The 17,014-nt window shown below is 35.6% G+C and overlaps 1 protein-coding gene and 1 long non-coding RNA gene across 5 annotated transcripts in view; one reads left to right on the top strand and one right to left on the bottom strand.

Annotated features, from left to right (window-relative positions):
• The window catches only part of LOC309665729, a 202,620-nt gene that overhangs the window by 52,972 nt on the left and 132,634 nt on the right, over window positions 1–17,014 (top strand). The gene's annotated exons all lie outside the window — the stretch shown is intronic.
• The window catches only part of LPGAT1 (lysophosphatidylglycerol acyltransferase 1), a 76,106-nt gene that overhangs the window by 33,012 nt on the left and 26,080 nt on the right, over window positions 1–17,014 (bottom strand). For all 4 annotated transcript variants that reach the window (XM_082471920.1, XM_082471918.1, XM_082471919.1 and 1 more), the window contains 3 exons: window positions 10,536–10,654; window positions 5,544–5,639; window positions 2,186–2,459 (listed from right to left, as the gene is read on the bottom strand). In XM_082471920.1, coding sequence (XP_082328046.1) covers window positions 2,186–2,459; window positions 5,544–5,639; window positions 10,536–10,654 — 489 coding nt within the window. The remainder of the gene's footprint in view (window positions 1–2,185; window positions 2,460–5,543; window positions 5,640–10,535; window positions 10,655–17,014) is intronic.

The raw sequence follows: 17,014 nt of genomic DNA on the forward strand, positions 1-17,014 counted from the left end.
ATTTGGAAAACCTTTGCCTTCAAGCTTTGGCTTGGCTGACATTGCCACAGTGTCTCTCCAGCAGTGAAGCTATTCTGAACCTTCCTTTTCTATTAAAAGACTCTTTCAATTTGTCTTTTTAATAGATGATGAAACATTAAGAGAGCTGACTGCCAGGCAGCTGTTTGGAAAAAACAAAGGAAAGGAAAACTCAGCACAATCTCACGGACATTATTTCTATGTTTGGTCCTTACCGTCATCTAAAATAACACATATTTCTGAGGGCCAATCATTCCCATTTTATTTTATTTGAAGAATATTAAAAGAAATAGCAAAATGCTACTACGGAAACAGGCCTAGTAAGTTTCTTTCAGCTTTTTAATTTATAATTTATCACCAAACTTTCATAGTGTCTTGGATAAACTTGTTCAAAACAGTCTTCATGCTGTTGGCACAAATATCTTCTGCAAATATGCACAATTCACTAGGCTATCTCCAAGACAGTTGCATCTTTTATTGTTCTGTTTTTTTTTTAAATAAATTTATTTATTTATTTATTTATTTATTTTTGGCTGCATTGGGTCTTCGTTGCTGCGCGCGGGGTTTCTCTAGTTGTGGCTTCACTGTGGTGCCCGGGCTTCTCATTGCGGTGGCTTCCCTTGTTGCGTAGCACGGGCTTTAGGCACGCGGGCTTCAGTAGTTGTGGCTTGTGGGCTCTAGAGCGCAGGCTCACTAGTTGTGGCACACGGGCTTAGTTGCTCCGTGGCATGTGGGATCTTCCCGGACCAGGGATCAAACCCGTGTCCCCTGCATTGGCAGGTGGATTCTTAACCACTGCACCACCAGGGAAGTCCACAGTTGCATCTTTGAGTATGGTTTACTTTTTCCTGGTCATAAAAGTAATACATACTCACTATATTTTTTTAATTCAGAAAAGTATTAAGAAATGGAGAAAAATTACCCATAATATTACAACTCAGAGAAGCAATCACTGTTAATATTCTGAAATCTTTCCTTTCACTGATTTTCTACTGCCTTATTATTTACATATTTGAGCTCATATTGTTTACACAAGAGTTGTATGTTTCTCCCACCCCATTAACATTATAGAGCATAAGAATTTTCCAAGCCAATAAACATCATTTGTAATGGCTGTGTTGTATTCTGTTAGATGGATATTTAATAATTACTTATCTGTTCTCTCTTCTGGCTATTTCCAATTTCTTGCCATTAGAAATAATGCTGGGGCTTCCCTGGTGACGCAGTGGTTAAGAATCCACCTGCCGATGCAGGGGACACTGGTTCAAGCCCTGGTCCGGGAAGATCCCACATGCCGCGGAGCAACTAAGACCGTGCACCACAACTACTGAGCCTGCGCTCTAGAGCCCGCGAGCCACAACTACTGAGCCCACGTGCCACAACTACTGAAGCCCGCGCACCTAGAGCCCGTGCTCCGCAACAAGAGAAGCCACCACAACAAGAAGCCTGCACACCGCAACGAAGAGTAGCCCCCGCGCGCCACAACTAGAGAAAGTCCGTGCACAGCAACGAAGACCCAACACAGCCAAAAATAAATAAATTTATTAAAAAAAGAAATAATGCTGTGATAAACTACTTTGCCAGTATTTCAGATCATTCCCTTTTGATAAGTATTATTTGCAGTAGAATAACTGAGTAATTTATCAACATTTTAAGACTCTTAGTAAATACTGCCAAACTTCATTAAACTCATTCTCTGTATTAAAAACAAAAAAACTTTCTAAATTTGATAAATGCAAAAAATATAAATCATTATAATTCCATTTGCATATCTATGATTAGTTTTTCAAATTTGTCATTTCTATTCCTGTACCTTTCAATCCAGCAATTCCACTTCTAGGAATTTATACTACAGACATGTTCCACAAATCTGTAAGGATATTTACAGGAATGTTGACTGCAGCAGTGGGAATGGCCATGAGTAAGGTGTACAGTAAGGGAGAGACACCTTCGACTTTATACATTCCTATATTATTTGAATAAATTATTGTAAGCATGGACTACTTTAGGAAATAGAAACATTAAAAAGTTATATTTTCATCTTCTCCCTCAGTATTATTTCTATTTGACAAAAATTATAAATATAAAAAAGAACAATGTTATCTTCTGGAACTCCAGAAAATCCTTTAATTCCAAGAAAAGAAAATAATGCTAAAAACCATCATACCTAATTCCTTAGCATCTCCTCCTGCTGGACTTCCATTTTCCTGTCGTGCTACAAGTGCATTCAAAATAATTTTTGTTGCCCCAATCCTTGGCAAAGTGACATGTGTAAGAAATGGCAAGTTATTTTTCTTGGCAAATGCCTGACTGGTTTCTCGCCTCTTCCTGAGGAAGCCCCCTTCTGGAAACAGAACAATCCATTTTCGATCTCTGCTCCTGTAATTATTTTCTAGGTGCTTCTTGAGAAGAAGAAGCTGTTGGTCACGATGAGATTTTCCCTAGAAGGTAGACACACATAGAGTAAGTACAGTCACATTTGAAATTTAAAGGCTGTAAAATTAAATAGAAATAACTGCTTCTAGAGTAAATCCCAATCATAGGCTAGAATAGTGATTTCCCCCCACTTACTTCCCCTTTTGACCACAGTGGAAAAAGTAAGTTATTAGCACTTACATAAATAAACCCTTTCCTCTGAAGAAAAAAATTGCTCTAATTGCCCCCGAAAGTTCGTTCATTCATCATCAGTGAGTATTTACTGAGTACCTTACTACTTACTTGCCAGGCACTGTCCTGGAGATAGAGAAGTAAGAGACCCTCATGAAGCTTACTTGAATGGGGAAGATATATAATACATATGCATATGTATAAATGCAACCGGTGATAAGGTTAGGAAGAAGGGTAAGAGACTAGAGAAGCTCAACAGGGTCAGGAAAAGCAGCTCCAAGGAGGTGAAATTTGAGCAAACAGCTGATAATGTGAGGGAATAAGCCATGTGAAGATGAGTGGCAGAGTACTCCAGGTGATGAGGAGAGAAAGGACAAAGGCCCTGAGGTGGGAACATGTGTAGCATGTTCAGAGAACTGTGGCAAGGCCAGTGTGGCTGAAAATTGCAGAGAGAGGCAGAAGACATATAAGAAAGGCCTTGAGCTTGGTTAAGTAGTAGTTTGGGATCGAACATCATTAGATAGTTTTCAAAAAGGGAGAGTCATGATCTTATTTACATAAAAAAAAATCTGCTGGCTCCAGTGACAAAAAGACTATAGGAAATAAGTTAGGAGACTCCTGTAGAGTCTGAACAAGGCAGTTTGATGAGATTCAACTGTGGGATATCGATGAGAGGTGCACACATTCAGGAAAAAATCTGAAAGCTAACAGGACATTCTGATGGACTGGATCTTAGTTGTGAGGGAAAGAGAGTAAAAAGGATAACTTGGAGACCGAAAAGAGGAACCTAGAAGCATTTTTAGGAAAGCCCAAAACCCATGACTAAATATAAGAAGGTTCTTCCTCTCAGTATGATCAATTCGCTAATAATTTTCCAGCCAACACAATTACAGAAGCTCCCCAAAATAATTTGTATACTTTCAGTCTTTAGACTAAATTATTCTAAACGCAAACTAAGTAACAATTTTCTTAGCTAATTTATGGAATTGAATTGATTATAATTAAGCTTTACTTATTAAGTTCCCAAGAGTACATGTAAAATATTTTTAATATTCTTGGAAATATCTTGTCAAAAATGTTTAGTAGCAAAGTCCCAAGAGATCTTCTTTAACATTAATACTTTTTTTCTCTCCCCTTCCCCCATGTTATAGATTTTTATTACTATCTAACAGGGAAAAAATTTCTGCTCTTCAGAAATGAATTTGTAAATCTCTCCTGTCTTCCCCTCCAGTGATAGGTTAGTTTCTTCCTTAAGTTGTTCTGATCACTGTTTATTTTGTCTCAACCTTGTTGTGGCCAATCCCCATTCCCAATTCTTTCTGGGGTTCCAGTGCCTGCTTTTTTCCATCTCTCTGCTCAGAAAAACCAAGGATGTTTCCAGAAAAAACTAGACAATTACACAGAATGTGAAAAACAAAATTATGTTTTGTGTATAAAACTGTCTGGAGGGGACTTCCCTGATGGTCCAGTGGTTAAGACTCTGTGCTCCCAGTGCAGGGGGCCTGGGTTCGATCCCTGGTCAGGGAACTAGATCCCACATCAGGGAACTAGATCCCACATGCATGCCACAACTAAGAGTCCTCATGCCACAACAAAGATCCCGTGTGCGGTAACTAAGACCTGGTGCAGCCAAATAAATAAATAAATATTTAAAAAACTGTCTGGAGCAAAGTATAATATATGTGTTTGGGGAAACCTATTTTCATAGAGCTTAGAAGTTTTTCCACACACTTCTAGCTTATTTCTGAACTTGTGATGCTCAGAAGAGGCTTAATTAGATTCACCAGCAATTCATTACGTAATTACTACGTGCAAGGTACTGCACCATCCAGGGTGAAGTGGCTAAATATATAAACACCAGATAAGTGTGGCATTACCATACATAAAAACTCTTGATATCATATTTTGGTTATCCATTTTTGAGAAAATAAAGCATGTAGCGTATCAGGGAAACACTATAATGTAGTGCTGACTTTTTCTTTTTTTCTTTTTTTTTTTCTTGCCATGCCACGCGGCATATGGGATCTTAGTTCCCCGAGCAGGGACTGAAACCACAGTCCCTGCATTGGAAGCGCAGAGTCTCACCACTGGACCGCCAGGGAAGTCCCTGTATGCTGACTTGATAAGAGGGTATTATTCTTTTTCCTATACTAAACTATTCCTAATGCTTGCGACCCATTCCCAATCCACCTTCCTCCATCACACCCGTACTCATTCTTTAAATTTATGCCACATATCATCTTCTCCTCTAAGGTTTTTCTGGATTTACAGAAATTTGACATACTCACTTTTCATACTATGAATTCGCAAATTATTTCCTCTTATTTATTTATTTAATATTCTCCCGACTGGTAATCTTATTTATTTAACAATCTCCCAACTGCTAACTTAGATACCTTCTGTATCATATAACGGTGACTTGTAAATAAAAATAACAGTGATAATATAGATGATGATAGTGGTAGTCATGATGAAGATGATGAAAGTAGCAGGGACTGTTCTGAGTGTGTAACACGTATTTCTTTTTTTTTTTTTTACATGTATTTCTTCATGTAATCCCCACAGCAACTCTGTGAGAGGAGTACCCATTATACTCATTTGAAAAATGAGGAAACTTTGAGAGGTTAAATAACTTGCTCAATTCACACAGCTAAGAAGCAGAAGAGCTGAGAATGTGGCAGGCGCTTGGTAAACTGTTTAGAAGCGAGGAGGGTAGAGATTAATTTTAATTAGATTTTAATGTTTATGCATATTCAAATTCAGACTGAAATAAATGTTTTAGGAAAAAAAGATTCCCAGCTCCCTGAGATAACTAGAACTGGCTCTATCTATTATAACTGGTTTTGTGATGCCTCTTTTTACAATAAAGAATCAGATTGATCAGGCTATCACTGTGGAAAAAAATGCTCATTACTTACCTGTCTGATAAAGAAGTCTCCGTGAATTAGAGAAACAATTCCAAAGTTTGTGTACTTAAAAATATGATCCATCAACCACATCATTTGAGCAACAACCTAAAATATTTAAAAGCAAGAAATAAATGTTGAATAGAAAGAAAAAAAAAAAACCTGACTATAGTCTAGCCAGTCTCTAAATTTTAAGTATAATCATCCAAGCATACTTTTAATTAACCTATCTTAAATCTAATGTTACTTCTACAAATAGAGCACTACATGAAAAATTACAGGTCTTCATGCATTATTTAGAAATGTGTTGTATAATTTCCAAGGATTTTGAGATTTCTCTGCTGTTTTCTGCTACTGAGTTCTAATTTGACTTCATTATATTAAGATAACCTATTCTGTATTACGTCAATGTTTAAAATGTATTGAAGTTTGTTTTATGGCCCAAGATATAGAATATCATTGTATATGTTCCACAGATGATTAAAAAGAATGTGTATTCTGTGTTTTGGGGTGTAGTATTCTATATGTTTTGATTAGATTTTATTGGTTGATGGTGTCGTTGAGTTCCATATCATTGTTGATTTTCTGTCTATAAGTTCTATCAGGTGCTGATAGATGGGTACTAAAATCTCCAACTATAATTTTGTATTTATCTATTTCTCCTTTCATCTCTATCAGTTTTTGCTTCATGCATTTTGAGGTTTTGTTGTTTTGTGTTTATGCATTTAAGATTGTTATGCCTTCCTGGGAGATTGGTCCTTTTATGTAACGGTCCTCTTTGTTTCTATTAATTTTCTTTCCTTTGAAGGTTACTTTTCCTGATATTAATATGGCCAATCTCACTGTTTTCTTTGATTAATGTGTTCATGATATATATATATATATATTTATACTTATATCGTTTACCTTAAAACTAACTAGTTCAGTGTATTTGAAATGAGTTTCTTGTAGACAGAATACTGTTGAATAATATGTTTACTCCACCAATCTTTCTTTAATTTGCTGTATTTAGACTATTTAAACATAATATATTTATTGCTATGTTAGTGCTTAAAAAAAAAAAAATTACAGGTCTTGATTCCAAGTCTTGGATTCCTAAGTCACAGGTATATACATATCACTGGGTAACAAATAAAACTGAATTAACTTCTTAAATTTGAACTTAATGATTTCCAACTTGTTCTATGTAAACAAAACCTTTGGAAATTCTTATATAACTTTTAAAGTTATTTTGAAACAATACAATATGCCTAAGTTATCAAATGAGGGCTACACGTTTAATTAATAAGCACTAAGGCTTTATAAAATGTGACCTTAACTTAATGGCTAAAATATTAAAAGTAATAAAATATAAAGATATAAATATAAAAATTTATAATAATATAAAATTTAAAAATATCCAAAATAAAAGAACATTAAAGAATTCATTTAGTCAATAAATACACTGTAAATTTTTTAAAAATTCATTTAGTAGAATGATTTACACATTCTATTATATCATGAAGAGTATTTGTTAGTTTATACAAGGCCATACTCTTTGCCAGCATAAAAACACTCAGTTTCTTAAACACAAAAATATTATCCACTGCTGATAAGAGTTAATAGCCATATCAAGAGCAGAAAACTTTATTTCAAGCAAATTTCAAAATTAAAAGTAAGTGTAAACAGGACCTAGTTAATGAATTGGTTAATTGTTCTCCCCTGCTGAGATAACAGCATCCCTTGTTATAAGCCTTAAATAAATAAAGTGAAAACTACAGCCTCCATCAAGAAAGCAACAGAGTTCCACTTTGGTTCCTATAGGAATAACAAATGCAAACTTCATCTCTGAGCACCAAATTGTATGAACTAACATATAAGGAAAAAACTAAGCATTGACATCCATGTGTTGCTTTTAAAAAACATTATAAAAGCCCACAAATAATATTCAAGCTTCTGATGTAATTTTTCAGTATCACTGAATAGTTCAGTTACATGACTCCTATTCCAACAGTTTTACCATATAAAATAACTTTAAAAAAATAAAGATACATACATGAAAGACTGATTCCCAAATCAATTAATACAGAATAAAATAATCACCAACATCTCATTTTTGAATCTTGTTTTGCTTTGTAATGATAACTACTTTGTTTAGATAAATTGAGATCTGAACTAAATGGAATTTGCTGAAAAGTGCCCCAAGAAACAAAACAAAAAGCAAGTGGATTCAACCTGTAAAACCTTTGAGCTTTATACACAGTATGAAGTGTGGCTGCAATTTATTGCTCTCTGGGTTTAATACCAACACTAAAGTAACTAGCTTTTATGTTTAATCTTACATTTATAGTGGATTTACCACCTCAGTTAGAAGGGTAACGTAAAACAAATTCACTAAGACAGCCAAGCTATCTTCTGAGATTTGTATGGATAATTCTGTCCTAACTTATTTTAGGGGAAACGTTACAAGTCAATAAATATTTATTACATATCTAAAAGTTCTATTGATAGAAATAAAAATTCTTAGTTTTATCATCAATTGCCACAAAAGGGCAAGACTCCTCACTTCACAGATACTTATTAAAAAGGTACTAGCACGTTTAGAAAATATAACTAATCCTTTGTTTCATATTTCTGAAAAAATGAGGTCAGTAAACACAAGCTGCCTGAATCAACTCTGTCGACGTTTCACAGGCTGTCATTCAGAACATTGTTAGGTATTTCCAAGGAACAAAATTGCTCTACATCAATTATTCTTTACCCGGAAGCACGAATTTTCTACATGTCAAAACATCTGGGGAGGCTTACATGAATGGCTCTATTCTTTATATCCTTCTGAAATTTTAGTGGAGTCAATGGTTTGCCAGTTTAGAAGTCTGCAAGGACAATTTTGGCTATCATAATGACTAGGGAGTTCTACTAGCATGTAGTAGGTTGCAGCCAGGTAAGGAAAACAATGTGCAGCAGGACAGTCCAGAACAGTGCCGTCCTACCAAAATGCAAGCAGTGCCCCCACTGACGAACAACGACAGGCGCTACAGGAATTCCTGAATTCAAAAAGCTATGTTATACTCACATCACCATTAAACTAGTATTTTTAAACTGGCCCACAATTTAGCATTAGCTTTCTTTCTTTGAAAGTGCCCATGGAGTATGCAATTAATCAAGTAAACATTCCTACTTGTGAAGGTAAATTAATATTGCCCTATACTTATTACGCAGGAGGCAGAGATTTTAATGCTTCCACCTTTTTATTTCTCAGTTGCTCCTTTATGAAACAAGATAAAAAATTCTTCAAGGTTTCAAATTATTTTGTAATATTAGATAGTAATATCAGTATAATTAATCTGAAAATAAAAACAAAATACCTCTGGACAGAAAAATGAACCAAAGACCAACTAACTAAAATCTTTTTACAAAAGCAAACAAATAAACCAAAATTTTTTTTGTCCACAATATCGGTGACTCTCAGATTACCTGATACTCTGGTTAATACAGTTATCATCTCTGCCAAACTGGAGTTAGAGTAACAAAGTTGGGCATATTTATACTCACCGTTTTAAGCACTCTTTGAGATTCAAAAACCAATAGAAGACACTGTAGGCCCTCAGAAAAATCACTATAAATGTAAGTATCTTATTGGTAAGCATAAAAATGTTCTCCTTGATACAAAGCCAAATAAACTAGTTTTTACACAATTTTAACATCAAGAATTTAGGGGACAGGCAGTAAATATTATTATAATGCAAATATATCTACACAGTGATATTCTTTTATTTTAACAATTCCGAATATAAGATTCTGAATATAAGAAAGGACTGAATTTATTCTACATTCTAGCAAAATTATGCCTCTGCTTTTCAGATAAACAACAAAAACAGATTCCATAATAAGCAAACATATTTTCCATTTACTGTCACCTCATTTTCTGACCTCTGAGCTGCTGAATCAAACTCTCTGGGACCTAAACACATCAGGCGTATTCTTGCCTTAGTGTTCTGGCCAAGATTATTTCATTAAAGAAGAGACCCTTGCTTCACTACTCTGCCTAACTAAATTTTACTCACCCTTCAAGGTCAAGTTTACATCCTCTCCCCTCCACAAAGTTTTCTATATCCACCAACTACATGGTGAGCTCACTTTCCACTGAATATTTCTCACTTTGCAATTAAGTATTGTTTGCTATTCCCTCTCTCCACCTACCACTAGATTATTAGTTGCTTTAAGGGGATAGTATCTTATAGGATGGTCTTCTATATTTATAGTCGGTGACCATGAATATGAAACACTTATAAAATACCTATTGATTTGTTTCTTCACTATTAGGCCAAATATTAATTCCATTAATTTTATATATTTTCTATTTATTTACTTTGCTATGAACATAACCGCTTTACCTTCTCTTAAGGTAACAATTCTTTTACTGTTAAGGACTGACTTTATTTTAAACCCTCCCAGTTTACACGTATGTTTTAGTTAGCAATATAAGCAATGTGAAATCAACAGTTCAAACACAGCCCTAGAACACTGAATAAAATGGCCCTAATATCTTTCCTTTCAATTTGCTTTCTAAGTGAAATCCAAAATAATATTTACTTTACCTTCTTCTGGCTAAAGATCCCCAAGATCACCTAATTCCCTGTCCAATTTTGCTCTTCTATCTTAAGCAAACTGCTTTTTGTGTTTGTATTTCTCAAACTGGCAATCCACCACTCACTTCAAGACAGCCCCATGCTGAACCATATTAACTTTGCTTTCATTTCAGTTATCTTTTTTAAAAAACAGCTTTGTGCAGATATAATCCACATTATCCCAGTTATTTTTCTTGAGGTCTGTAAATTCCTCTCTTAGAGTAATTTAGAGTTATATACATAGTATATTTCTCTTTTAAATTTTTCTAAATTTTCATGAAAAGTATACATATTAAAGTGTAAGTCTACATTCCCAACTGTGTTAAGACCGTTAAATTGATTCTCTGTTAACCTCCCCTTTCTGCAGTCTATCTCTGCCTTCAGGATGGCTTACCAGTCCTTTGTCCTGGAGGCACATCATCAAAGTACACACATCTCCTGTTGCCTGATGATTCACCAACATTACTGCTTCATCTTTTGAAATTGCTTTAATATCTTCCCCCCATTCCATCACTGTAAGAACAAAAAGTTTCAAAGCTGTCATTTAAAAAGTTTATACATTTCCAGAAGCCTTGTATTAGAAACACTGGTGCACATTAATGATGATACATCACTTAGCTAAAACTTCTAAAAGTTTAGAACTAAGTTTATTTCCTATAAAAATCAGGATGTTCATATTTTATAGAGACCCAAAATATCCGTTAAAATGTAAAACGGCCAAACCTTTGATTTAGAAATTCTATTTAAGAGTTTATCCTATAGAAACATTTGTCCAAACAGGCAAAGATATGCACAAAGGATATTTATTGCAACTTAAATGTTCACCAACAGGGGAATGGATAATTTTTATATAATGGAAGAGTATAAACCCATTAAAAGAATGGAGGATATCTATATACACTAACCCAAAAGGACTTCTTATCAAGTAAACAAAACATACCACAAAACACTATATATAATATAATCCCATCTTTTCAAAGAAGGAATAAAATTTACATGTAACTTAATACATTGAAAAAAGTCTGGGGAAATGAATTCAAAACTTAATACTGATCATCATTGGGAGGTGGTTCCCAAAGCCCCCTTAAATTCTACTTTATAATAAAATATGCAAGTATTATAAAATGTGTAAGCATTTTCATTTCACAAGAAAACTAATTAAGGATGTTACATTTATTAAAAATCTCCAGATGAAAAGTCAATGCACCAAAACCTATATGTACACTCTAAGGAAAATAGTGATATCTCCAAGTAGTTACGCCTCATTTTATACCAAATTTACTACACGCAAAAAAATAAAATTGAGCATCAGTGTCAAACATCAGGACTCTACAAAGAAGGTTCTAGGTTCCTCAAATGTCTGACGTGAATTACCAGAGGCTGAATATATGTTAGCATTCACTCATCTCACTCACTGCTATAAGGAAAGAAGTTGAGTCACCTGTGTGTAATAGTTCTGGATGAAATAGGGATGGGAGACCTGTTGCTCACCTGCTTTAGCTCTGCCAGCCTCCCTCCTTCACAGTCACCTTTCACTGTCACCCCAATATAGCGGAGCTCCTCATAAGAGTTCATTTGAGAAAAGAGTTCTGCTAATTTTTTCTTTTTATTAAAAGCCATTTAAGGGCTTCCCTGGTGGCACAGTGGTTAACAATCCTCCTGCCAATGCAGGGGAAACGGGTTCGAGCTATGGTCTGGGAAGATCCCACATTGTCGCGGAGCCGCTAAGCCCGTGCGTCACAACTACTGAGCCTGCGCTCTAGAGCCGGCGAGCCACAACTACTGAGCCCGCGTGCCACAACTAGTGAAGCCCCCGCGCCTAGAGCCCGTGCTCCGCAACAAGAGAAGCCACTGCAGTGAGAAGCCCGCGCACCTCAACAAAGAGTAGCCCCCGCTTGCCGCAACTAGAGAGAGCCTGTGCACAGCATGGAAGACCCAATGCAGCCAAAAAAAAAAAAAAACACCAGCCATTTAAGTAAGGCATCTATGCATTCATTTTAAAGATCTTAAAGACTTGTATTAAGGGAATTTCAGCTGGGCTGAACATATATTCAGTTGTGGTACCTACCTGCAAAGTGAGGTATTCCAGTCATTCTCTCAGAAGTTATGACTAACACACAAATAGCTTACACTGTATGGCGAAAGTTTTTAAGTTTTTAAAATGAATGCAGAATGGAAACTACATTACAGTTGTCAAGTAATCCTTAAGGAATAGACGTAGAACACTGGGGACAGCCCAGCAGCACCAACTTTCCTTCACAGCGGCCTTTCCTTTCCCAAGTTGCCAGTGAAGTTTAGCTGACAAGCTAACTTTACTGAAACATACTTGAATAGCTGATATACATTGTGTGTGGGAGCAGGGGGAGTATAAATTGGTACAAGAGTTTTGGAAGTCAATTTGGCGATATATATATCAGAACTAAGAAATGTGAAAATCCTTCTACCCAGCAATTCCGCTTCTAGGAATTCATCTTACAGATATACTTATTCATGTGTAAAATGACACATATGCAAAGCTCTTTATTGCAGCATTGTTTACAAGAGCAAAGATGATAACAACTAAAAAGAGAGACTAGCTCAAATTCATAGAAATTTCTAAAATGGTGGTTGACGGGGGGAAAACTGGGGAGTTGTTTAATTAGTATGGAGTTTTGGTTTTGTAAAATGAAAAAGTTTTGGAGATTGGTTACACAATAATGTGAATATACTTAATACTGACACTTAAAAATGGTTAAGATGGTAAATTTTATGTTATGTGTATTTTGTCACAATTAAAAATAAAAAGGGAGACTAGTCAAATTATAATATATCCATGCAATGGAATATTATGTAATCATAGCATTTTTACACTAATATGGAATGATATACTCTAAGTAATAGAAGCAAAGTGCAGAACAGTGTGTGAAGAGAGAATATATTTACTAAATGAAAACTCCTCATATCATGTCTCTGTTGACAACCCTTCAATGAATGTGCACGTGCCGCACACATGCGCACACACACACACCATTCTTTCATTAATTCATTCTTCACTCAATAAATCAGCATCAGGCACTGTGGATATAAAACAAATAAGAACAAAAGTATTATTCTATTGCAGTTAAAACACTCAAGAAAAGTCTAACTTGGTTCTATAAACATTAGGCTATTAAGAGGTAATGTGAGGCTTCCCTGGTGGTGCAGTGGTTGAGAATCTGCCTGCTAATGCAGGGGACACGAGTTCAAGCCCTTGTCTGGGAAGATCCCACATGCCGCGGAGCAACTAGGCCCGTGAGCCACAACTACTGAGCCTGCGCGCCTGGAGCCTGTGCTCCGCAACAACAGAGGCCACGATAGTAAGAGGCCCGCGCACCGCGATGAAGAGTGGCCCCCACTTGCCGCAACTAGAGAAAGCCCTCGCACAGAAACGAAGACCCAACACAGCCAAAAATAAATAAATAAATAAATAAATAAATAAATTTTTTTTAAAAAAGAGGTAATGTGGAAAGTCTTCTAGCTCCACATCTATATAAATAGATGTTTCATAACCAAATAGTCCTTTAATGCAATTTCTGCTACATGAATGGAAAATACTAGATACCTAGGCCTGTGCAGTAGGAAAGCATACGTGTGAATATAACTGCAAATAAAAATAAGTTTTCTACTTAAAATGTATCTTACTTGCTTTATAGAAAGTAGATAAATCTAGTGTGTTGGTTTAAATCTCAAAATATAAATTGAATTTAGAACTCTCTGTTCTGGCTTAAATAGTGTCCCACCAAATTTACATCCATCCAAAACCTGTGAATGTGACCCTATTTGGAAACAGGGGCTTTGTAGATGTATCAAGTTAAGATGAGGTCATAATGGATTAGGATGGGCCCTAAACCTATATCCAATATGACTGGTATCCTTATAAAAAGAGGGAAATTTGGACAGAGATACACAGGGAAAATGCCATGCAACAATGGAGGCAAAGACTGGAGTGATGTGTCTACAAGCCAAGGACTGCAGACAACCACCCAAAGTGACCAAGAGGCAAGGAAGGATCCTTCCCACCAGAGCCTTCAGACAGAACACAACCCTATCAGCACCTCAATTTCAGACTTCTAACCTCTGGAACTGTGAGAGAATAAGTTCCTGTTGTTTTAAGCCACAGGAACTTTGTGGTACTTTGTTATGGCAGCTCTCTGAAACTAATATACTCCACCCTCCTCAATTTTCCCCATCCTTTCTCTTTTCCATTCTATTCCCCCAAAATTATAGTTTTTTTTCTAACCAACTATAGGAAAAGAACAACAGCACTGTATTTTAAACATCCAGAACATTATCATAGAAATCTACCATTATGTATTATAAATGGTTCTCAATGTTTATTTCTATAATACTTTCAGGGTATAATCATTAAGAGTTAATCCAATACATATTTTATCTCTCAGCCATAACTTAGCTAAAATTAATTTTCAAACTAAATGTCAATTTGCTAAGACTCACACACATACTAAATCAAACAGGTGAAGGTAGAAGGATCAACTTTTTAAAATTATCCTGATGTAGCAATAAAGTCATGTTGGATTTTATAATAGTCTAAATTTTATTCAACAATAAATTTCATTTCCAGTATCTATGGTATTCTTCTTTTACCAAACCATTATATACTTCAAAGATCACTGTTAGAAAGTTATATGACTAACAAAATCAAGATTAAAAAATGCTTGTAGAGGAAAAGCATTTATTTTATGTATGAAATAGCTATGTTCCTCAAATCATACCCTGCTATCCAAACCAGTAAGTATAATAATGGAGCCTGTATCTTAATCAAGGAATAGAATTATTCTCATGTTAAAGAACAGAAGCTATGGATGCCTGCCAGTTCTTACATTGTACTTGATTAGAAGGACAAAAATATTTTAACACACTGTTCTGTGAAAGGAATTCTCAAAAAAGAACTGGGTCAGGTCCACTATTTCCAAAGGGAATGAAAGACAACTGAGTAAAAACTGGAAGAAAGGTTCCCTAGTTGTAATTGAATTTTTAAAACTTCTTGTTAAAAACCAAAGCCAAAGATTATCACCCACTACACACACACACATACACACACACACATTAATAAACCTCCCCCAAAAGTTTTAGACTAAAATTGATCATGACAGTTCACATCTCAAAAAGAAAATAAAAACAACAATAAACCATCACAATTTCCTTAAAAACAGTGATGCTAAAGCTGTTATACTGACCCACAAAACAGAATTAATGTGGAGAAGAAAGGTTGCTTTATACACGACCATAACAGCTTACTTCTCAAAGTGCAAAAAAAAATGCCTGCAAGCTGATGCCACAAACTATCTTACCATTCTGTGACTCACTTAAGAAACATTAATAATATCATTATGCTACTCAAACGTATTGTGAAGATGATTGAGATATAAATGATAGAATCACAGATGTCCTGGACAATTAGATTACATGACAGTTGAAGTTACTTTTGAAATCACTATTAACTAAAAGAGTCATACAACTACTGTGTCACGTAAGGTCAGGTATTCTAATATGAATAATAAAGATTAGAGAGCAAAAAAACGCATGAAAGAATCTCATGTAGCTCAAGAACTGTGGCTTTCAGTAACACACATTGGAGGCAGAGTGGGTTGGATTCATCCAAAGTTAGGGGTTAGCAGAGGAAGATAAAAAGGGAGTGAGGACATGAAGGGTAGCTGTGAGAAAGCAGATTAAGGTACTGATTAATGGAGAGGAGACTGGTGAGGAAAGGAAACAAGCAAGGGGGTAATTCACTAAAGAAAACAGAGGGAGGGCTATTATAGTATAGATACTTGAAGCCATCCCCCATCTCCACCTTTACCCATCCTACTCAAACCCCCATAGATAGGGCCCAGACGTTGTGAGAAAGCCCCCGGGTGAATCTAATGTATATCTGTAAATAAGAACCACTGGAATTTTAGCTCTGATGAGTTTTGTTTTATTTTCTTAAAACAAGTATACTGAACATACTAGGAAGTTGTGGTCAGTGCCCTTTTTTTGGCACTTTAATTAATTTAATTTATTTAAGAGGTTAAACTTGAGGAGGCAAGGCTCAAGGTGTAGTTTTTGGAGGGGTTGTTTAACTAAAAGAATAATAGTAGCACATATTATTAAATAGATATATAATTAAATACTAATAATCTTAATAGTCAATATTTATAGAATGCTTACTATGTGTCAGGCATTAATAATTAGTAAGAGAAAATAATTCACATTATTTTCCTATGTAATCTTCACAAAATCCCAAATGTACAGACACTGTTATCCCCAATTGAAGAAAATGAGACACAAAAGGTTAAGCAGTATCTTCAAAGTTACACAGTTAGAAAGTAGGGGAACTGGGATTCAAAACCACTGTATCATGCTGTCACTGCTGGCAGGCTACATCAAGGAACCTTGAGAACAGTAACGGGTAAGTTGCCCACACAGCCCCTGACGTTGCCCATGATTATGCCAAAAAGTGGGGTGGACAAGCCAAGTCCCAAAGTCCTCAACAAATAAGGTTAGTGGGCGGCAACAATAAGGAATGGTGCAGAAGCCAAGGATCAAGTGTTTTTTTGCATGACAGTTGAATAATAAACAAGTCTAAAGAGGCAAAGAGTATCTAAGAAAAATAAAAATCAACATTGTCTTTGGGCCCAGGATACAGGTATCTTAAACTTAATGTGCTCAATACAGAACCAGCTCTCTACCCTAGCCTTCTCCGTCTCAGCGAAGGACACTATCATTCACCCAGTCAATTCAAGACCAAACCTAAGACCACTTTTGATTCCCCCCTTTCCTCAATTCTCCATATTTAATCCATCTCTAAGTCCTTTGGACTCTATCTCTAAGACACATCCTGCAACCTCTATG

This window comes from Balaenoptera physalus, assembly GCF_965194825.1.
Source record: "Balaenoptera physalus genome assembly, chromosome: 1".
NCBI lineage: Eukaryota > Metazoa > Chordata > Mammalia > Artiodactyla > Balaenopteridae > Balaenoptera > Balaenoptera physalus.